This window comes from Odocoileus virginianus, chromosome 15 (assembly GCF_023699985.2).
Source record: "Odocoileus virginianus isolate 20LAN1187 ecotype Illinois chromosome 15, Ovbor_1.2, whole genome shotgun sequence".
NCBI lineage: Eukaryota > Metazoa > Chordata > Mammalia > Artiodactyla > Cervidae > Odocoileus > Odocoileus virginianus.
In genome coordinates this window covers 54,355,663-54,379,379 of record NC_069688.1, presented here as the reverse complement: position 1 = coordinate 54,379,379, position 23,717 = coordinate 54,355,663, and the positions used below count along the sequence as shown (strand labels likewise).

Sequence of the window (23,717 nt, the reverse complement as noted above, 5' to 3'; positions counted from 1 at the left end):
TTTGCAACCCCATGGACTGCAGCCCACTAGACTCCCCTGTCCATGGAATTTCCCAGGCAAGGATACTGGAGTGGGTTGCCATTTTCTTCTCCAGGGAATCTTTCTGACTCAGGGATTGAACACATGTCTCCTGTATTTACAGGCAGAGTCTACCACTTAGCCAGGAGGGAAGTCCCCATGACATTTATGGTAAGCTAAATAAGCATTATGGGAGGTGAGAGAGGGCAAACATTTTTATTAATAGGTGAGTGATCAAAAATGTTTCCTATCACTTTAGACTAGACCTTAGACAACTGATCAGACATAGCAATTCCTAATCTCAAAATTTAAAGGGATTTTGGAGGTAAGTCCATCCTTCTTTCCACTGACAGAGGCTGTTCTGTGTGCAGAGGGGGAATGAGGTTAAATGAATTTGGGGTATGGTGATGGTTGAGATGAGAGTTCTAGGAACATTTTTACTTGTCTACAGACAACTACAGCTAACACTTGTAAAGGATTCTGTGATGGTGATTTCCTGTTTTCCTATTTTAAAAAATTCATCCTTGCCAGTATTGTTCTAGTCACCAATTCTTTAAAAAAAAATTTTGTTTCTGATATATTCAAACAGAAGAGGAGGGGAGGTGGAAGATCTGGAGAGGGCAGATCCCAGACCAAAAGAAAGTTGGTTGGAACAAAGACCTGCTTTATGTTCCCTAGGTGGGTGCTCTTTTATGTGTGTGGGTTCTGATGGTTCTGATTCAACAACAATCAAAGGTAAAAAAAAAAGTTACTATTTCAAAGAAAAGAAAAAACAAACAGAAATGAAGAAAACAATTAAAAAAAGAAAAATAGAAAAAGACAGGTATTTTTTCAAAATCTTGATCAATGGGAAAGATAAAATTTACTCAAATCTAATTTCTGCCTATTCACTTCTTGTTTGAAGCGAATAAGCAGTCTTCCCCACCCCCACTCCCACCCCCCACCCCCGGCCACCAGGCCCCCAGTTCTTGTGTACCTTAGGCATCCGTTACGTCTCCACGGACCCACCAGCGCACTTAGCTGTGGTATAAATGAAGGGCACGTTCGACCTTATATACTGTATACCCATCATCACTGTTTCCCAAGAGTGTGAAGCACGTTTGTGGTGTCATAGAAAATTTTGGGAAAGACCAGAATTCTAAGTCAGGGAATAAGGGCATCATTTAAAAGGCTGTGCGGAGTATGTGGGGTATGTGTGCCGCCGTCGTTCCCTGTGTTTCAAGCGGTTGGGTTTTCAGGGCGAGCAAGCGGATGAAACACGTGAGGGTGCAGGAACGGCCGCGCCACGGGGATGTAGCAAACAGATGTCTACCCGGATGCCTTGGGCAGCTAAATCCAAAGCTTTCATTTCCCGGTTGCGGAAAGTTCCTGAATTCCCCGCAAGGCCCGTTCAGGGTGACGGGAAAGGGGCCTAGCCATCCTTCCATGTTTATAGCGTCGGTAAGCACTTCACGAGGAGGTGAACCGTCCTTTCCGAGCGCTCGCCAGCGCCCGGCAGCCCAGGTAAAAGACGTCTCACGTGCAGCCAATCCGCGTCAGGGCGCGCGCCCTCGACTCCGAGCAAAGGAGCCAATAGCGAGCCCCAGCCGCCTAGGCGGGTGTGGCCTCCGCGCTGGCCCCGCCCCCTCGGGCCCGGCGCGCGGGACTGCCCGGGCGGGGCCAGGGAGCAGGCCAGAAAGGGCGGGGAGCGAGCGCTGGGGGTGTGCTCGCGCCCGCGCCCGCGCCCGCGCCCGGCGTGTGGGTGGTGGCGCGCTTCTGCGCGCGCGCGCAGGGGAGAGGCCAGCCCCGGCGGCTGTTGTGGGCTTCGGCTGGAGGGGCGGGAGGGTCACCTGCGAGCGTCTGCAACGCCCGCCCGCCCGCCCGCCCGCCGCGTCCGGATCGCGCCGGCTGCGCAGGGCCGCTGGCTGCACACCCTGCGAAGCTGGGGCGGGGAAGTAAGGAAGGTCCGTGCGCGGCGCCCGGGACGAGGAGAAATCGGACCTTCGCCGCTGCGGCCGTCCGCGCCCGGCTGGGTAGGTGAAGCCCGGGCTTGGTCGTTGGGCGGCTCCCCGGAGGGCCGGGAGAAGAGAAGCGAAACTTTCCGGGCGCTTCCCCCGCGCCGTCCCCGGGCCGTCGGCGGCGCGGGGAGGTGTCGTCGTCTCGGGCGGCGGCAGCGGCGGCGGCCGACGCCATGTTGGGGTCTGTGAGAAACGGGGCGCTCCCGAGCGGCTCCCCGCGCCCTGAGGGGGCCGCGGCCGCCCGCCGGAGGGCTCGCGGGCCGCAGGGTAGGGCCGCGCGGGTGCTCGTCCGGCCCGCGGGGAGGGGAACCCCGAGGTCCGGCGAGAAGTTGTGAGGGCGTGAAGACTTGGGTGCCCGTCGTGGCCACTGGCGTCTTGGGGTGCCAGCGTCTTTCTGTCCAGAAAGTTTGCAGGGCCGGGGCATCAGGGAACTTGTAACTTGAACAGCGTCTTTTTATGTGATTTGAGAACTTGAACAGTGTCTTTTTATGTGATTTGAGACCAAAAAAAAATAAAAGGCACCGCACAATTTGCCCTGATAGAAGGGTTGGCTCTGACGCCTTACTTATGTGGAGTCTTTTAAAGTCGTATGCCCAAGTTTTTCTTTAAAATTTGTGTTTGATGCCGAGAGCTTGCTGCTCATGCGGCTTGAATACCCGCTGTGCGCTCTTACTAAGTTGTAATAGTAACTTGCGAATGTGCGGTGGAAAGAACGGGTAGTATGAAGGTTACAGATAACCAAGCCCGTCTCTGTAATTCATAGACTCAAGGTTTGTTGTTTTTTTAGTGCGTTACTGAAGAACTTCAGCGAAGAAAGCCAAGACGGTTCACTGAGAGAAAGGCATGTGTTGTTCCCTTAAGAATAAGGTGAAGTGATCTTGACATTGTAAAGTTTTCCCCCTCGTTTGGTTCCTTAAAGGGTGCATGCCTACCGTGTTTCTGAGTATTTACATTTTTCTGTACTCTGGTAGCTCATGGGGTCCTCGGGTTAATTAGTATTAACGAAGGCTTCTGTTTTTAATCTCTTCGGTCCTCACAGCGTTAGAGGTGAATGGTATTAAGTTACTTATTTGGAAAGCACATGTAATCGCCTCAAAAAATAAAACTGGTGCCCTGACCAAGGCATCAAAAAAGATTCAGCTTGAATCACCCAAGTAAATGAATGTCAGTTACTAGTTTTAATAGAGGCATCTGGGCTTCCAAATTTGTTAATTGTACTGAGAGCATTCTTAATCACAAAGAAGATAAATCCTTCAAAGTGTCTCGGAGAATTTCTCTTCTTAATCTGTAGGTAAAAATATAACTTCTGCTCAGGTTTGATTGCTAATATTCTTAGTTTTTGTTTTTTCATTGTCAGGTGATTGCCATTATACATATGTGTTTTTCTGGATGAAAAGTTACCTAGAATTGAGGTGATTTAACTAATGTCACAAATCTAGCGGACAAGTTGATGTTTAACTGAGGTCTTATGGCTGAAGCCTTCTCATTTTTCTTATCGTGTAACTTTGCAGGATACTTAACTCATTCCCTTGGAGTAGTTTCTGTCCACTTTGTTTTCTCTGTCCTAGCTGCTCTTTCTGATTTTAATTTAGTTCCTTAGTGAGTGTGTGTGTGTGTTTCCTAGGAATTTCCCCTTATTTCCAAGGTTTTATATACTGAATTTTTTTCTCTTAAAAATACTCAACCTGTGCTCTTTAAAGCTTATTTGCACAGTTCTCCTTATCCCACCCCCTTTTCTCCCCAAGAATAAGTCACTTATCTGTCCAGATGAATCCCAGTAAATATTACATTTTTCTGCCATGGCACTTCTTCAACAGCAAGCGTTACATGAGCTCTGACTTGCCTCTTCCTCCTCAGGGTGCTGAGAACATGATGCTCATGAAAGGTTTGAATGGATGAATACACATACACTTTTGTAAATATACTTCATGAATTTCTTGTTAAATTGCACTTTCCAAGCGAAAGTAGTTAGATCTTTTCTAATTGCCTTTTTTTTGTTGTTGAGATTTTATCTTAGTAACTCAACTAATTTTGGATTAGGGGTACAGAACTTGAATGTTTATGAAATTTCCAAGTAGATAATGTACTGAAGTATAATCAACAAAAAAGCAGAAGCAGTGGGTCAGCAAAAAAGTAATCATACTTTTAAAATGCAACTGTGTTTAGTGTTTGCACTGGATAGAAATAGTTAATGCCTTAAAAATTTGAAGATTATGTTTATACATTTAAGTTATTTGATAGAACACTCTCATTTCTCTTGTCATTTATTGTTTTGCTGGAATTGTCTTAGAATTTTGTTTTAGAACATCTTGCTTATTGGAAAACATAAAAATTGCTTTTCTGTTGATAAATTTATCTTTGAGAACCAGCTTTGTACACCAGCTGTGTGTTTAATAGCAAGGTGTATGTTGGCTTAAGTGAATAAAATGCACTCCGTAATACACTCTCATAGTGCTGTTTTAAATTGCAAACCCTCCGTAGGTGGTGGTCTGTAATTCTGTAATGAAATTACTGTAAAATTTGGGGTTAATTCCTTGTTCCCATAATTTTCTCTCCAGTCAACTTGTGAATCACAAACTTTGTGCTTTGCTTGGGGGCGGGAGGAGAAGGGGTCCTGGGAAGAGAACAGAAGGCATTCAAGTAATTGCTGTGAGTGCTAGATAAAGCAAGTTACATGTAGGATGGATTGGAACAAAATCAAATCAAACCTCAATTCTAGCTGGGCTCCATTCTGGCTTGTGACTCTTGAATCTTGAACAGGTCACTTCATTTCTTTAACCTTCACTGAACTTATTTGTAAATTGACACAGAAACATTTGCCTCCCAGTGTTTACTAAGATGTTTGTGGAAGTGCTTGGTGCAGGATGTTCAGTAGGTTAATCAGCAAATGAGCACAGTGGCAGTGAACAAACTTTTAAAAGGGAAGGAACCTTTAGAAATACCTAGTTCAGTTCTCAACTTTGGCTGCTCATTAGAATTCCCTGAGTAACTTCTTAAAAAATACTTGATGCCTGAACCCCACCCTTCAACAATTAATCAAATCACTGGCTTTGGAATCAAAGTATAGGTAGCTTTGCCAGTTTTTTTGTTTGTCTCTTTGTTTTAATGTGCAGTCAGCATTGAGAACCATTGATTTAATTCAGTCTCTCATCTCCTTATTCTCTTCATTTTGTGGTTGAATAAAGTGCAGAGAGAGGTTAGGTACCAGCCAAATTCCTGTCAGGTTAGAAAGAATGAATTTGGAGGAAAGTGAAGTGCACAAAGATTAAAGGAATAGTTACCTTTATTTCAGGCCAGAAAGACCACATTCAGACCTACAGTTCACTAAGTTCAGTGACCTTCATCTCCATTTTACATTAATGACCTACATGAATGACTTGTGTTCTTTAACCTTGTCATCATTTAGACCTCAGATCTTAAACTGTGACTAGAGATTGTCATTCAAGGGTCTGTCTTTGTATTTTCCATCCTATCCAGTGAACCAACTTTTTGTCCTTATGGTCACCTGCAATCCTTCTCAGGCTGTTAGTTTTCTTCCCTTTTGCCAATCTTGAATTCTGTAGTTCATATACTATGAACCTACTAGTACCACATAGCCCTCTTCTTGATCTTATGTTACTGGTCAATTCTCAACTTGTAAATAACACCTTTTACTTTTTCTTTTGTCCCGGCCTAGCACCCCCGAAAGTGAAGTCACTCAGTCATGCCCGACTTTTCGAGACCCCATGGACTTTAGCCCACCAGGCTCCTCTTTCCCCGGGATTCTCCAGGCAAGAGTACTGGAGTGGGTTGCCATAACCCACTTGGCCTGGAGAATCCCGGGGACAGAGGAGCCTGGTGGGCTGCGGTCTGTGGGGTCACACAGAGTCGGACACGACTGAAGTGACTTAGCAGCAGCAGCAGCAGCACCCCCGAAAAAAGCACATCTATCATGGCTGTTAAATATTTGTTTTCCAGCTGCCTGTGTGTTAGTTCATTTCTGATATTTTTCATCCCAAAGTTGACTCATTTTCTTTATTGCCTTTTCACTCCTAATTCAGGTTGCTAAACCCAGTCTTGAAACACTTGACTCTTAACAGATGACCTTGCTTCCTTCTATGGATTTTGTGATGTGAATTTTCTGTTTTCTTCTTTGCATCAACTCTTTCATCTTTTTTTTCCTTTACATTTCCATTTAATTCTTTATACTTGTTTTGTTTAAACAGTAGTTGAAGGAAAAAAACTTGTATTCTTCTTCTGCATTGGCAGGTGGATTCTTTACCTACTGAGAGACCAGGGAAGCCCCTAATTATAATTTTGTGTTCATTATATTTTTCTAAATATTCTTTAATATTTTGTTAATTTAAAACCCATTTCTTTGTTTATGAGAATATGTTCAATAGAAAATAATTAGGCAGTGTCCAAATATTTCACCCTAGTATCAATACTTAGAGATAACCAGTACTGAAGTTTTGGTGGGTGTTTTTCCAGACTTTAAAGAAAAAGATTTATGTTGTATGTGCTGTTTAGAAGCTTTTATTTCATAAACTGCCTTATTTAACAATTTTCCATGTTAAATATTAATCTGTGTTCTCTGAAGAGCTATCTAAAAATACATTGTATGGGTATGCCATAATTTTTTTTGTTGAACATTTAGGTTGTTTCTGACTTTTCAGCATTATAGACAAAGCTGCAGTGAACGTCTTCATGTAAACAACTTTGTACACTGGTCTAATTATTTTTTGCATTTATTCTTGGAAGTAGAATTGTAGAAACTTTTTAAAGTGCTTACATTGCCGGAAATAGCATTTTGAAAAGCTATTCCAGTATATACTCTGAAGACTATGCATGCTCATTTTCTCCACATCTTAGGTGAATAATACATCATTTAAATTTTTATTTCATTGATTTGCACTGAGTGCCAATGTTTTTTCCATTTACTTGTTGTTTTCATTTGTTCCTTGATAGCTCAGGTGGTAAAGAATCTACCTGCAATGCGGGAGACATGGGTTCAGTCCCTGAGTTGGGACGATCCCCTGGAAAAGGGAAAGACTACCCACTCCAGTATTCTGGCCTGGAGAGTTCCATGGGGTCCCAAAGAGTTAGACACGACTGAGTGACTTTCACTTTAAACTTTCACTTCATTTGTTCCTTTGGACATTGCCATTTGTATCTTACCCATTTTGGGGGGGAATATTTTCCTTTTATCTCATGATTTATGGGAGCCCTTTATATATTAAAAATGTGATCCTTTGCCACATTGTGCAATAGTTTTTCTTTAACTTTAATCCCCCCCCCCCCCCCACCGGTGTTGAAGTTTAAAATGTTTATGTAGTAAAATGTTTTATTTTATGATATTTGGCTTTTAAAAAAAATTGTTTGGCTGCATCAGGTCTCAGCTGCGGCATGCAGGGAGCTTCGCTGTGGTGCAGGCGCAGTAGTTACAGTGCCCAGGCTTTGTTGCTCCACGGCATGAGATATCTTAGTTTGGATTCTTAGCCACTGGACCGCCAGGCAAGTCCTGATATTTGGCTTTTTAAATGTTATATTTAGCCATTCCTTTCTAGGGCTAGAAATTTAGGTTCTGTTTGTCGCTATTAAAGTTGATGCTACAGGGAAGAATTTGTTTAACAGCCCCCTACTACCACTCCCAAGAGTTTTATTTTTCAGGATAAACTTCTGTGGTTAAAAATTCCAGAATCAAAGAACTCTGCTGTCTGAAATGTTACTATATCTTGCCTTTAGTCCTTGAGTTTTTCCCTCCACGTTTCAGTGCGCATTGTGGCCTTTTGGCACAAGTTGATTTAGTCTCTGAGACTTGGGGGACATGTGAAAGCATGTTGAAAAGGTGCTTTGTGCTCTCGTCTCCTTCTCTTGCTTCTTCTGCTTTTTAAATCAGGCATTCCCCAGAGGTTAGTCCTCTGCCCTCTCCTCATTCACAGCAACAACAGTCAGCTCTTCACATCTCTTTATGTCCTGGAGCTTCCTGCTTTTCTTGGTGTTTCTGTTGTCTGATAGATGTTTGTATGACGGATACCCTGAAGGTACTTCAAGATAAGTATATCCCAGAATGATTTCTTCTCCCTCCTGGAACAAAGCTAGCATCTGATCTGCCCAATGGCTTATGCTTAAACCTTAAATGCTGTAAAACAAGTTATCTTACATTCAGTTTCAAACACATTCACTTGATTGCTAAATCCTTTCTGCCTTATCTCAGTAATCTCTCTTACTTCTATCTTCCCCTTTTTATTTCTGGTGTCAAATTTGTGGCTTAGACTTGTTACCTTTCATTTAGAGAATATTGTAATATACCCCTGCTTTTTTCTTTTTTTTCCTTCAGTATTGCTTCTTTGGTAGTCTCATCCTGTATTCTGCCTCTGCATGTTTATTAATATTTTCCTAGTTAAAAACCTTAGTCTTCCCATTGCCTGTATAGTAAAGCCTAAGCTGGTCAGTCTGATGCTTACTTTTCCTTTGTATTTGGCTCTTCACTATCTTGCCAGATTTCTACTTTACCGCTACACTTTCCCCAGACTCTGCTTCTTCAGCCTGGGCTCAGTTATTTCCTTATTTTATTTGAATACCATCATCTTTTTTCTCTCTCCCTCTCCCCTAAATAGTTTGACTTTTGCTCTAAGGCCTAGCTTGAATTTCTAGTCATTTAAGAGTTTCTAAATATTCCCCCTGATCAAAGTTACCATACCATCAAAGCCAACCATAATCTTTGGCCTGAGGTTTCATCACTCTTTTTATTTTTTTAATTAAAAAAATTTTATGTTTTGGTTTTTCCTCTGCTCCTTTAGACTTTGAGTGCACAGATTTGAGGTAATCGTATTCCTCAGTTCATAGCACATTGTATGCGTACCAAACACTTTCTTATTTTGTTTCCTTCCTTATCAGTTTCTCCCATCGTCCTCTTTCCTTTGGAAACATACCCTGATGTATAACAATGAATTACATATATCTGTGTATGTAAGCTTGGTGACTATCTTTCTTCACAAAAATTGGGAGTTTTGAGTACCTCTACCTTTGTACAAAGTGATCAGTAAATGTTTTTTTACTTGAAATTCATTGAAAATTACTGATTTTACTAGCTTTCATATTGCTTACACTAAGAACCCAGGGATTTAATTTCAGTTTTACTCTTCCACGTCTAATTAGTTATGGCAGTCCTGAACCTTACCAGTTTTTCCTTTTCTTGTTGCAAACTTCAGACTCGCCTCAACTTTCCCCTTTTGTAGTAATTTTTCAGCTAGGTCCTGCTTTCAGTCTCTCCCTTCTGAAATCTTTTCATTGTTTCCACAGTTATCTTAGAAGAATCCAGATCAAATCAGGCCACTCATTCCTGAAGCTTTGAAAAGAACTCTCAGGAATCAACAAGATCTCTCCCCTGTTTTTCTCCACTATTTTTCCACTAAGTTACTTTTTCTGCTGAATAACTCTTCTACTGCCTTTTCTGCAGCTGTACATGTAATTTTTTTTTTTTTCCGGGGGGAGCGGGGGAAACACTCTATTTTAAAAATTAGGAGTCCTTACAGTTCTTCAGATTTTAAAAGCAAGGGAGTGGAGTACATGTAACTTTTTTACAACACATTTTTACTTGTAGGGCTTTATGCCTTATCATTTTTGTCTTTTGAAGTTCAACTTTTTTTTCACAGCCTGTTTCAAGTGTTCAACTGCTGCATTCTTCCTTACCACTTTTTTTAAATTATAGTATTTATTTCATTGTGCTTTTTATTAAAACTTTTTGGAAACACGTCTTAATTCCCAGTGTCTGGTTCATTATTTTTTCCCCTTTAACACAAAGCATAAAGTCTTGAATGTAATGAGATTGTAACTACTATTAGGGCTATAATGGGTACCAGCTTTATTTTTCAAATGTTATACAATGATTTAACAGCTGTCAGCACTGTACAGCTGCCCCTCTACAAATACTTTCTGACATGATGCAGTTTTCCGATGTGAAATTTGTTGATGAAAATACGCATACATCATCATTTTTTATTTGCTAACTAAACAGCTGTGCTTTTTGGCAAGAGAAGAAATCATTTTTATATATTATCATGAGATTGAGACTTTAAAAACAGGATCTGCTATGCTCAACACTTAGAATTCATAATTAGATACCATAGTTAAATAGACCGGAACATTTGCTGTAAATTTAAGATCTGTGGGCCTAGTGAAGCATTTGATGTGTGGGGTGTGGTTCCTGTTTTGTGTGAAAATTAGTACTATGAATGTCAAAAATGATGTCTTTGATTTTTATAAAACCCAAGATTGAGAAGTTGCTACCACTTTTAACTGCTCAGTGCACATTGCTGGTATGTATATGCAAGCAATTTTGTAGGCGCTGTTGGGAATACACAGTTGTAGGAAATGATGTTCTTTTTTTTCAGGAACCTCCAAATCTGTTGAAATTAAGCAGACATAGACATTTTTATAAAATTTAATAGAATTGTAAGTGCCATAAAATGGTACAGGTGAAACACCACGTGGCAGTGAGGTTACTGAATTGACTGGTAAGATTTCAGAGTAGCAGGTGGAGGGGAGGAAGCCCAGAGCATATCCTGGGAATAACTGGTAGTCTGGTTTGATTATAAGAGAACTTACAGAAAGAGGCAAAACTGAAAAGATAGGCAGGCTGGGGCTTGACTGAAGGGCTTTACATACTAGATTAAGGATTTTGGATTTGATTTAGTTGACCAGGGAACCTTTGGTTGTTGAATAGAGTTACCTGATCATAGCTGTAGTTAAAGAATATTAATGTTGTCTTCTGTGATGTGGTTTAAATGCAAGTTAAAGACTAGAAGACTTGTTTCTGCTTGAGGTCATATTCTTCCCCTCTCTAAAGACCTTTTTTTAAAAATAATTCATAATGTGACCCTTCTGGTTTTTAGAAAATCTTCAACTGTGGCTTAGTTGTTCTTTATATACCATGGTGAGTTTTTCTGTCATGCCTAACCTATTTGAAACTGCCCTTACTGAGATGCTAAATTAGCCATAGCTTTACTTTTCACTTCCTGTTAGTGTTTGAATAATTATTTTGAGCATATTTAATACTTACTGCCATATATTTTAAGTTTCTTGTGTCTTCAGTGACTTTCCCCAAATGCATAGTAAAGTCCGCATGAATGGAATATTTATTTCTGAAGGTAGCAAAGTATAATGGAAAAACATGCATTAAAAAAAAATGGTGTCCTACTGGAAAGGAGAGGGAAAAACTTTGTCTTTTCTTATTGATAGAATAAGTACATTTTACTAAAATGCCAAATTTAATTTGCCACATGTTCAACTGTTTCTTTATTATCCTAGTATTTTATTGATTGTCTTACCTAGAATTTCCTGATTATTATTATACTTACTAAGTTATATAACTTTCGAAAGTAAAACCTTTTTGCGCTTTTCTTAGGTGTTTAGAATAGTTGCTCATTAGACTTAGGTGTATTAGGAGAGGGATAGTCTGCTGTAACACTTACACATTTGCCCAAGGAGGATCTACCTCTTACAGATGCTGCTTTTTGAAAATATCTTTTTCCTCCCTGCTTTCCTGTTTATGTCTTCTTTTCCTTCTACATTTGCTGTAGTCTGAACTCAGCAGTAACACAGATTTAAAAATGTTGATGGATGTTAAGACACAGTCAAAAATTTGATTGAAAATAATTTGTAGGCAAGTAAGTCTTGTAGTGGGTTTCCCTGGTGGCTCAGTGGTAAAGAATCTGCCTGCCAATGCAGGAGTTGTGGGTTCAATCCCTGGGTTGGGAAGATCTCCTGGGGAAGGAAATGGCAACCCACTCCAGTATTCTTGCCTGGGAAATCCTTTGGACAGAGAGCCTGGTGGGCTACAGTTCATAGGGTCGCAAAAGAATTAGGCACAACCTAGCGACTAAAAACAAAAAACAGAAACAACAAAGCCTTGTAGTAAACCAGAAGTGTTATCTGTTAGCAGAGTTCATTATTTTATTTTATTTTATTTTTTTTTTTTATTTTTTTTTTTTTCAGAGTTCATTATTTTAAAGGCAGAAAGGGCTTTGCAGATTATTTTATTCAAAGTGGTGGCTGGTGTGGGTGGGTGTAGAGCAGTTAGGTAGTTTGTATGAAATCTCTTATTTAGTGCCTGAGCTGAGATTAGAATCCAGGTCTTTTGGTTCATAGTTTATTGTTTTTTCCAGTACAGTGCACAGTTGAATGAATACTCATTCTCACTGATATCAGATGTCTTGGATTCAAGTAAGAAGTTAATTAGATGATTTTTTGTTTTAAACTCACCCACAAGGATGAGATAAGAGGTATTGGTTTTCAGTAAGAAGAACTGGGCCATAGTATTCTGTGACAGTTGGACTCGCTTCTCAATTGTAACCAGTATTCTTTTTAAGAGAGTTTTTGCCTCATCTAGTATTTCATTTTTAACAGGTGGTAGACACTCTACTGAGGAACATATTAACTTTAGAAACAAGGTTAGCAAAAAAGTAGAGTGGAACTTGGACAATTCAAATACAATTCTTGTCTACAAGAAAACTTTTTTTGAAATTTTGGATGGTGGTTTATAAAGCTGACTGTATAAAGGTTAAGAGGATTTCTTTGTTTTGTTTTCGGTATGCTTTTCCTGTTTTAAACTATGAATTAAGGCTGCCAGACACCATTTGCTGGAAAAGAAGACAGAGGAAGTCATGTGGAGAACTGTTAGAGCGTGTGCTGTGCTGTGCTCAGTCGTATCCTCCTCTGTGCGACCCGGACTGCAGCCCTCCCGGCTCCCCCGTCCATGGGGTTCTCCAGGCCAGGGTACCGGAGTGGGTTAGAATGCAGAGTTCCCCGAAGTGGCTGGATATGGGAAGAAACTAACAGAAATATTAGTACTTTTCTTATAATGAATTAGAAAATACAATGTGGAAAAGAGATTAGATTCAAAATAGCAACAAAAGTATGAAGTACCTGGGAATCTATGTAAGTAACATCATAATCTTGTGATAGGAAACCTACAGAATTACTGGGCCCATTAACCCAAGATTTAAAATCTTGGAAAGAGATAGTATCAACCTGTTAGGAACATTTTAAATTATAAATTAACATCTTTATGTTAATTTATGACTATATGACTATGACAAGTTAATTTATGACTATAATATGAATTCATCAAAATTTCAGTGGATTTGGTCTGTTTATTTTTTTCATTTATTTATTGTAATTTAACATGGTTCTAAACCTTAGCTGCACAGTAGAATTACCTGGGGAATTTTAAAGGATATCAGTGTAGGCCATACCCCACATACCTCAGACTAATAAAATCAGAACATCTTGGGGAGAGATCTAGATAACCATGATTCTTAACGTTTTATATTTATCATCACAGTCTATTGGTTTCAATTTTGGTTTTTGAATTTCTGTTTTAATCAGTTCTAGTTATTTGTAATGATTGATATTTATATATTTTATTATTTCTTAGAGATTTTCAAAACAAAAAGGAAATTTTACTTACTAAATAACATAGTTTGTGATTACCATATGGGCTTATTAGACATGTATAAATCTAAGATACAGTACAGGATTTTAGTGATCTTATTTTCCCTATATCATGAAGCATTTTACTATTAGGAATTATTAACACCCCCCCCCCAAAAAAGAACATAGAAGTAATTGCCTAGAAGGATGATACAGTGATAAAATATATCACCACCATTGCACCACTTTTCAGCTTTATTATTACATTAACCAAAGTATTGCATCATTTTTCAAAAAGATACAAGAGCAATTTGGAGATACCCTTCTTAGTCTTTTCTGTTTATTTTAAGCTTTCATTTAACATTTGTGAATATAGATTTTTTTCATTTTACATTTTCCATAAATGACAATAAAAGGACAAAACTATACATTTCAGAGTGATTAGACAAGTCAGAAGATAAGTGGAAAGAAAAGGCTACACTTAGACTTAATAATGATGGTAAAGCATTACTAGTGAAATCTCAGACTGCAGGTCTTCAACTGATGATTTTCTCGACGATTTCTCAGACTCGGAATTAATTAGTAAACAATATTCCTAAAAGCAAATGGAAATACTGTAGATTCATGCTTGATAACTTATGAGCAGTTAGTTGCATTTAAAGGATACATCTTTTATCCTTTGCAAACATACAGATTGTTTTGCTTCTGTATGCATTCAGTAATGGAAACATGGAATAAGATATTTGCTGTGTTTAAATATTTATAAAGATTGTTCTTAAAGTAATTTTTTTTTTACTATCCCTTTATTTGTATTGCTGTAAGTTAGTTGTAAAATAACAGTATATTAAAAATAAATAAAAAGAATATTTTGGACCCAGATGGTACTTTGAGATGACTATTCTTTCTGGTATTCTATAGGTTAGAGCTCACCTGTGGTTTCAGGCAGCTAAGTTGGGAACCACTGTTCTGAGTAGATGTCATCTGGACGAATAATCAGAGGAGATTAGCTAAAACATGTAAAATGTTAAGTAATGGGAAATACTCTAAGCTAGTTTTACCAGGTAAATGTTACTGACAAAAGAATTAAAAACAGAGTGAAGGATTAGACCAGACAGCCCAGAAGTAGTGTTATAATTCTGTATAAAAATTTAATATGATAGAACATTATAAATCAGTAGATTGGATTATTAATAGCAATAAATAATAGCTACCACATGTTGACTACTTGCTTTGAACATTATTTATGCATTATCTCCTTTAATCCTCTCCTGATGTAGCTATTATTATTTCCATTTATAAGTGTGGAAACCTGAGGTCACACAATATTTGGTGATTCTGGAGCAGTTAGCATCTTTAGAATGTGAATATTTTAAAGAAAAAAGGGTTTCTTACCTATACCAGAATAAATTTCAGGTGTATAAAAGCATTAAATGTAAAATTCATGTCATAAAACAGAATACTAAATAGGAACATCTGATATCTGGATAAGAAAAGTTTAGGAGTCATGGGAAAAATCACAAAGGAAAATATATGTAAGTATAACTACTTAAGACAAACTCCCTCTATGTCAAACACCATAAACAAAATTGCAGAATAACATACTAGGAAAAGCACTGAGATAAATGGGTTAATAGCCTTTATGTATAATATACAGGTTAATAATCTAAATATATAAACATAGGAATACAGATTAGTAAACATATTAGAAAATGGCCAGTCTCACTAGGTAGCTATAAAACATTCAGTTAAATTGAAAGTACTCTTTCCTGTTGTAGGATCTTTGTTCATAGTGTTAGTTCCTTTGTAAAGCTGACTTCTCATCCTTTAAGACCCAGTGTGTAGCACCACCTCAGTGAAGTCTTTGAATTACTCAATAAATGAGTTTTTTCCCTATATCTTGGCACACTGCTGATTTCCTTCATTGCACTTGACCTTTTAGAATCACCTGTTCATTTACTTACTTACTGTCTTTCTTCTCCACTAGACTCTGAGCTCTGAGAGGAAAAGGATAATATCCGGCGTTTAGAAAGTGTTCAGTAAACAGTTTTTGAATGGATAAACATAATAAATAGAAGTAGGAGAAATGAATAAAAAATCTACATTTAAAAAAGTCTACCCTGCTGAAATTTTTAAAGGAAAATATTCTGTGTGAGACAAGATGGGTCAGGTACGGTCATCATGCCACTTGGTAAATTGGTATTGCCTTTCAGAATGGAAATTCTGTAAAAGGTAGCCTGTGCTTTGAACATTGGTGCCTTTTGACCCAGTAATTTTACTTCTTGGAATCTATCCTAAAGAAGTCTTCTCTGCCAGAAGATTTATTCTTCCTAGCTCTTACTATATTCACTGGTATTCCTGCCTAAGAAAAGTAGACAGAAGTTCCATTGGGCCACATTTTATATTAATAGTTGTCTTCTTTTCCTGCAGATATGCAAGGGGCTCACTCTTTGTCTAGCTTCAGTATCCTTGTATTCTGATACTCTCACAAAACTCTTTGAGAGTTGTTACTGTTTGGGGCACCTCAGGTGGTAGACTTGAATTTGGACTCTGAGAGAAGGTAGAGGTCCTGTTTCGGCCTAGGCCAAAGGGTAGTGCCTTATAAATCCAGTTTATTGAGAACCTGCCTTGGGGTATCTAGCAGTTATCCAGCGAAAGGTAGTATTTTGATTTCCCGTTTGCTAGTCTCCCATCCTCAGTCCCTCCCTGTGGTGCCCAGCCAACCTTCTCTTCTGTGTGTGTATATTCCTGGGTTTTCAAGCTCAGTGCTTCCCCTTTTCTTGTCAGAAAATATTTCAGAACTGACAGGGATAAGGGAAGGGAGGCCAAAGGTCTGAAGTTCTTTGTGCTCATTGTTTTTCAAATGTATTAATAGGTCACAGTAAGTCAATCAAATGGGCTACAGCTGTCATTAAAATAAATGAAGATGCTAGAATACATCCGGAGAAGGCAATGGCAACCCACTCCAGTACTCTTGCCTGGAAAATCCCATGGACGGAGGAGCCTGGGGGGCTGCAGTCCATGGGGTTGCAGAGTCAGACATGACTGAGCGACTTCACTTTCACACATTGGAGAAGGAAGTGGCAACCCACTCCATATTGCCTGGAGAATCCCAGGGACAGGGGAGCCTGGTGGGCTGCCGTCTATGGGGTTGCACAGTCAGACACGACTGAAGCGACTTAGCAGCAGCAGCAGAATACATGATACATAGTTGAATTATATATGTTTGTAACACTGCAATATGAAATACATTTCATATTAGTGTCACTGTCAGACTTTGAAAGCTATTTGTTCTAGCCAAGTAACAGTTAATGCCCTAAACTCTACTTTTGTTGCATAATTCTTAAACAGGGAGAAAGACTTATGAACAGAGATTTAGACTTCATACATTGCAAAATCAGAAGACTGGCCCAATAAATAATGATGAGCTCTCCTTTCTCAAATTAGTATTCTTTTATCCTCAGTATATTTAGGGTTTACTGTGAGAGTCCAGAGGCTAGCAGTAGCTTTCTTAGTTCTTGTAGAGTCAGTGGAGCCTTAAGGAATAGTGTGCCGTAATATATTGGCTACAGCACAGAGAAATTAGCTGTGAGCCCCAGTTCTGTGACAGCTGTGAGCATGGTACTTAACTCCTTTATGTCCATTTGCTCATCTGTAAAATGGAGCTAATAGTGCATCTTCTATCATAAAGTTGATCTGGGTAGGAAGTATAGTAATGCATGTGCAGTGCTCAGCTCTTGCTTGAGCTCCCAGTGAGTAGTTATTCCAGACTGTTTGCCTGAATCTCTTCATGCCTTAGATTCTCCTTCAGCTCACATTTCAGCTAATATTACTAGATGCTTCTTTGGGAGAGAAAAACTTCTCTAGTTATTTCACAGGAGTTTGAGACAGTTAAAATAGTAAAATAATAAGTGTGAAAACCACTGCACAGATTTTCTTGATTTTTGTGTTTTCTTTTCCTGTTTTCTGTTTACCTCCTCCCCAACTAGGAGGTAAGCCTTGAAGAGTGGGGACCTTGCCTGTGTTATTTAGATTTTTTTTTTCCTTGTACCTAAATCAGTGCCTAACAAACACTTGTTGAGTGTTTGACTATAATGTAAATATGAAGAATTATCCATAATTGTACTTGCCAGAGCTAAATAACCATTGTGGATATTATATAGTTTTCTAATTTTACACATTTAACTAGTGTCTGTGATTATGCGCTTATATCATATTTCATTGACTCTAAACATGAACAGGTTTTACTATATTTTGTGTCTTTAAAATTGGGATGTCTTATAATCAAAAGTGTACCATGATTTAATTGGCAACATTTTTCATTCTCAATAGCACATAAAATGAGACTCTTATCTTAAAAATCAACAGGATCTTAGATTTGATGAAATTTGGTATATATTTGAAACAAAAATGAGATCATTATGTTCAGCTTTCCCCACCTAAATATCTTGAACATTTTCCCATATCATTGTATTTAGATCTATCACATTCTTAACAGATATTTAGCATATTTGTTCAGCCAATTCCTTTTTTTAAACATTTGGAGCTTTTCCTTTTTTTTTTTTTTCCTGTTACAGTGCTGTATTGAAACTCATTGTACATATCTTTATGCACTTAAGTCAGTTTTCTTTTAAGCACCTGGATCTACAGGTACATATATTTTCTATAGTGTATGAGGGTAACTGTTGCCCTATATCCGTAATAGTATTACTTCCTAAGAAATTTAAAAAATTTTGTTAATCTGCTGAATGAAAAAATATCCTAATGTTTTATTTGCTTATTTAATTATAAATGGAATTGAACCTCTTTGTATGTTGACTGTTTTTTATTTCCTCTTCTGTGATGCACTTGTGTGTAGGACAGTAGACTTTTAATTGGCTGGCAGATTTGCCCTAATTAGAAAGAGAGGCCATCACAGTTTGGAGCCATGCATTGTCATTAATTCTTGGGAATAACTTTCAGGGCAGAGTCCACCCTTGTGGAAGGCAAGAAGGCTTTATAAGGACCCAAAATTAGGGGAAAAATTAGATCTAGTGCTTAAATCTATGCTTATTTAAAATTAGATTAATGTGGGTTTTGCATATTGCTAAGATGTTCTTGTCAACATTTTTAAGCATTTGTTGTGCCAGATGATGTGAGTTTCAAAGGTAGATATCAGATGGTTTGTGCCTTTTAGTTTCCATTGCATTCTATGGAGAGGACAAATTTCAGTCCTTCCACAAGAGTAAGTCCAGAAGGTACAGAGAATATGAAGAGCACAGAGGAAGGTGTTTAGTCTAACTGAGTTTAAGGAAGGCTTCCTGGAGTAGGCATGATAACCTAAACTGAGTTTTGAAGGATACACTGTGAAGAAAGCTGAGTGCCGAAGAATTGATGCTTTTGGACTGTGGTGTTGGAGAAGACTCTTGAAAGTCCCTTGGACTGCAAGGGGATCCAGCCAGTCCATCCTAAAGGAGATCAGTTCTGGGTGTTCATTGGAAGGACTGATGCTGAAGCTGAAACTCCAATATTTTGACCACCTCATGCAAAGAGTTGACTCACTGGAAAAGACCCTGATGCTGGGAGGGATTGGGGGCAGGAGGAGAAGCGGATGACAGAGGATGAGATGGCTGGATGGCATCACCGACTTGATGGACATGAGTTTGAGTAAACTCTGGGAGTTAGTGATGGATAGGGAGGCCTGGCGTGCTGTGATTCATGGGGTCACAAAGAGTTGGACATGACTCAGCGACTGAACTGAACTGAAGAGTTAGCTGGGGGTGAAGTGAAGTGAAGTCACTCGGTCGTGTCCGACTCTTTGCGACCCCATGGACTGTAGCCTACCAGGATCCTCCGTCCATGGGATTTTCCAGGCAAGAATACTGGAGTGGGTTGCCATTTCCTTCTCCAGGGGATCTTCCCAACCCAGGGATCGAACCCGGGTCTCCCGCATTGTAGGCAGATGCTTTACTGTCTGAGCTACCAGGGAAGTGAACAGTAAAGGATGCAGCAGCATGAGAGACGATCTGTGTAGTTGATGACTGCCAGTGATAGGGTTTTCTTAGAACATAGGATTTGAGGTAAAGAGTGACTTAGGATGAGTCTGGGAAGATAAGCAAGAACCAGATAATGAAGGGCTTTATGCCATCCTAAAGATTCTGCATTTTATAGGTTAAGGGGAGTAATTTTGAGTAATGGCATGATCAGATTTGCTTTTATGAAATTATTGCCTGAAGATTGATTTAAGGGACAAGACCTCAGGCAGTGAGATGTGTTGGGAAACCATTCTGGTAATCAGGTGAGAGAACTGAGGCTATAGCTTAGTGGTAAGAGCTTACTGGAAAAATTAGTCATTTCTCTTAGTTTATAGTAATATAATATTTGACCCTCTTGTTTGATACCTCTAAGATTAAATTTTATGGACCTGATGACTTATATTAATTTTCTAATTATTTGTTGTTTTATGTCTATAGGAAGTTTATTCTTTCATAAATACCTTAACTAGTCTGGTACATATGTCGAGATGGTGAATAGTGTTTTTGATGATTATAAAAATCGAGAGATGTTAGCTCTTTTGGTGTGCTTAGTGATTATTTTAGAAACAATTGGAGAACTTTGCTTTGGGGTAAAAGTATGATTTGTTAGATTAAATTTAGATGATGTCATTTTAAAAAATGTACATGAATTTATAATTTGTGCTAATTTCTCTCTCTTTCTTTTTTAAGGCTATTAGCAAAAGATGGTGGATCGCTTGGCAAATAGTGAAGCAAATACTAGACGTATAAATATAGTAGAAAACTGTTTTGGAGCAGCTGGCCAACCCTTAACTATACCTGGACGTGTTCTTATTGGCGAAGGCGTATTGACTAAGTTGTGCAGGAAAAAGCCCAAAGCAAGGCAGTTTTTCTTATTTAATGATATTCTTGTATATGGCAATATTGTCATCCAGAAGAAAAAATATAACAAACAACATATTATTCCCCTGGAAAATGTCACAATTGATTCCATCAAAGATGAGGGAGACTTGAGGAATGGATGGCTGATCAAGACACCAACGAAATCATTTGCAGTTTATGCTGCCACTGCCACTGAGAAATCAGAATGGATGAACCATATAAATAAGTGTGTCACTGATTTACTCTCCAAAAGTGGGAAGACACCCAGTAATGAACATGCTGCCGTCTGGGTTCCTGACTCTGAGGCAACTGTATGTATGCGTTGTCAGAAAGCAAAATTCACACCTGTTAATCGTCGTCACCATTGCCGCAAATGTGGTTTTGTTGTCTGTGGGCCCTGCTCTGAAAAGAGATTTCTTCTTCCCAGCCAGTCCTCTAAGCCTGTGCGGATTTGTGACTTCTGCTATGACCTGCTTTCTACTGGGGACATGGCCACGTGCCAGCCTGCTAGATCAGACTCTTACAGTCAGTCATTGAAGCCTCCTTTAAATGATGTATCTGATGATGATGATGATGATGATAGCAGTGACTAAGGGCATATTTTGAAATATTTAATCGGGTGTGACTATCTGAGAAATCAGCTCTGGAGGAATGTAAAATTCTGAGCTTTCTCTCCATTTTGCTCTTGCCATGAATTTGCCTGAGAAACTTTCAACCTATGTGCCTCAGTATACTCTATAGAAAATAGGTCCTGTTATCATCCCCCTCCCCCCCACAACTTCTCCTCACCTCCCCCAGCTCCCTATTCTTCTACAGGGATAGGCTATTGCAAATATATCAGACAAATATTTGGTTTCTTGTTTTAATTCTAGACTACTTTCTTGGATGGTTGGAAAGACATGTTTAACATATCATGTGCTGCATTGTTGTTTATTTTATGTTCTGTTATATGGAAAAACTAAAAGCAAAGAATGATGGAGAAAGGAGTAAGATGTGGTTAGTGAATTATGTTATTAGCTTTTTTCTAACCATCCTATCTAAAGGTTAAGATACCAGTAACAGAAATACATGTTTTGGAAATACTTTGACTTTTTCATATACCAGGTGGTGCCTTATCATAATAGCACTGTTGCATGAAATAAGCCTTTATCTTCTCACTTTCTGGTTTTGTTTTAAAAGTACACTGGTGCTTTCTGAGGTGATAAAATGAATGTTATAGATGGGTGTAATTAGGAAATGCTTCTCATTTGACACCTACAAGTAACTAAATTTTGAGGTCCTTCATTCTGTATGAATATTTTGTCATAAAATATTATTGTTATTATACTTTTACTTTCAATAGGTACCAAATTATAATTGCCATTCTTAGGAGTTTGGTTTGAAATTTACCAAGGACAAATGGTCATTGCATTATTTCCACTGACACATTTTTAGGTATAAGTTCATCTGCTTTAACATTATTTCTAAAATGAAAAATCTTATACAATTTCTTGAAATATAAACAATCTCTTTAAAAAAATCTCACGCTAGAGCACAGATAATAGTTAAAGATTTGGAAGAAATAATGTAGGAGGATGGTCAGTACAGACCAGTTAAGTTTGATAGACTTCATATCTGTGGAAGTATTTTCTATTTCAGTGTGAAACTATCTCGAATTTACAAATATAGTGTTATATTTTATAAAATTTTGTAAAGTCCCAAATAATATTTCTATTTTTGTAAAACAATGGTATGTTTTAATATGTTTCTGAAATCATTTTGCAATCTATGGAAATAGAGTAGCAGTTGATCTTTCTAAATTGTGAACTTTATTGAGTCCATCTAGATTGCTTTTGAGAAGGGATAATTTTTCACTCTTTGCTTTTGAGGCAGCCATTAGGTTGAAAGTATATTTATCATATAAAACTTGATGCGTTTTGCACTACTCTCTCCATTTGTATGCTGCAAATAGTCTTTCAAATATGAAAAATCAGCCTGAAGTTTGTTTTAAATTCTAAATTCATTTTGTTTTAAAATCTTTAAATCTGGATGTATGGGAAATGTCATGAGAGGTTTGATTTAATAATTTGTGACAGAGGATTCTTTGGTTTGGTTAAGGCACTAACTTAACTTTTAAATTGTGAAAGCACCTGAGATAGGTCTCCCTGTAGGAAATGTGAAAGAAAGGCACAGCAGGTATTTTGTTTGTTTTAATATGGACTTTTGTTTCTAAGCAATATTTACACATAATCAATAAACATATCTGAAAAGAACCATAAAACCTGACATGTGCTAATGGAGACTTGGTGGTACATAGGAACCTAGGAAATTGAAGAACTAAGGGGAAATGTTCTGAGATAACATTTATGTTGTCAACCTCTATTGACTCTGTTTTTACAATAAAAAGTATTTTACAACTTTATCTTCTGTTCTGTGCATGTTGTAACTTGAAGAATTTTTTCCCTTGCTAAGGTTAATGGAGATGTTATGCATATTTTACCTCATTTCAAGAGCTGTGAGTGTCTTCTATGTCAGGGGTCTCCAACCTCCGGGATCTAATACCTGATGATTTAAGGTGCAGCTGATGTAATAACAATAGAAATAAAGTGCACAGTCAATGTAATACTTTTGAATCATACAGAAACCATGTCCCCACCCCCACCCTGTACCCTGATCTGTGGAAAAATTGTCTTCCGCAACCCTGCTCCATCCCTGGTGCCGAAAAGCTTGGGGACTGCTGTTCTGTGTTTCAGGCATTGTTCTAGGCACTAGGAGTGAAGCAGTGAACAGAAATTGCCTCCTTTTCATGGAATTTACCTGCCAATAGAATCCAGACTCTTTTCTTCCAGATTTTTTTCTGTGATTTTTTTTTTTTTGAACTTAAAAATTGTACTTATAAACCTGGAATCATTTTGGTCCCAATTTCTCATCCTGTACTCTAATGAAAGTTACTTGGACTGTACTGGATTCCCGGTACATTAATGAAATTGATAACTATTGGCATAAAGGAAACAAAATCCCATAGATGCCAAAGATAAATGTTAAATTGAATACACCTTAATATAGGAGTTCATACCTTTGGGTCAAGTACGTAAAATGGCCAGTTTTGTACAAAGTCAAATGTTTATATATGTCTTTTATGCTGAAATTCTTAAATGGGTAGTTTTAACTATACCATTATGATTCCTGAAAGATTCCAGTAGTGAGCTGTAATCTTCTTTCTCTTGGATATGCTAATTTGTTCTCAAATATATGTTTCTGCACTATACAGTAAAGTATTAGTTATCTACAAATCCACCTGATTACTGTACATTGTTGAAGATAAATAAAATTGAATAGTAAAGACTAGGATGAAAATACATGAAATTGTGTTTATTGATAGTGACTTTAAAGTTTTTATTTAAAAGTTAAATTACTTTAGATTCATTCAACATTT

General features: G+C 38.3%; 1 protein-coding gene and 1 long non-coding RNA gene across 3 annotated transcripts in view; one reads left to right on the top strand and one right to left on the bottom strand.

The window, feature by feature from the left end:
- LOC110130265 (uncharacterized) overlaps nt 1-1,579 on the bottom strand; it is a 30,636-nt gene extending 29,057 nt beyond the window's left edge. Inside the window, exon 1 of the long non-coding RNA XR_002311791.2 lies at nt 995-1,579. This is a non-coding gene — a long non-coding RNA (uncharacterized lncRNA). The remainder of the gene's footprint in view (nt 1-994) is intronic.
- Nucleotides 1,580-1,793: 214 nt separating this feature from the next.
- PLEKHF2 (pleckstrin homology and FYVE domain containing 2) lies at nt 1,794-22,703 on the top strand. Of its 2 annotated transcripts, none has more exons than XM_070477368.1 (2): nt 1,794-2,030; nt 20,132-22,703. In XM_070477368.1, the coding sequence occupies exon 2, from the start codon at nt 20,146-20,148 to the stop codon at nt 20,893-20,895; it is 750 nt and encodes a 249-aa protein (XP_070333469.1). In that variant the 5' UTR covers nt 1,794-2,030; nt 20,132-20,145; the 3' UTR covers nt 20,896-22,703. The 2 variants fall into 2 exon arrangements, with proteins under 2 accessions (XP_070333469.1, XP_020737737.1); XM_020882078.2 differs by lacking the exon at nt 1,794-2,030 and adding an exon at nt 2,322-2,882.
- Nucleotides 22,704-23,717: the final 1,014 nt, after the last annotated feature.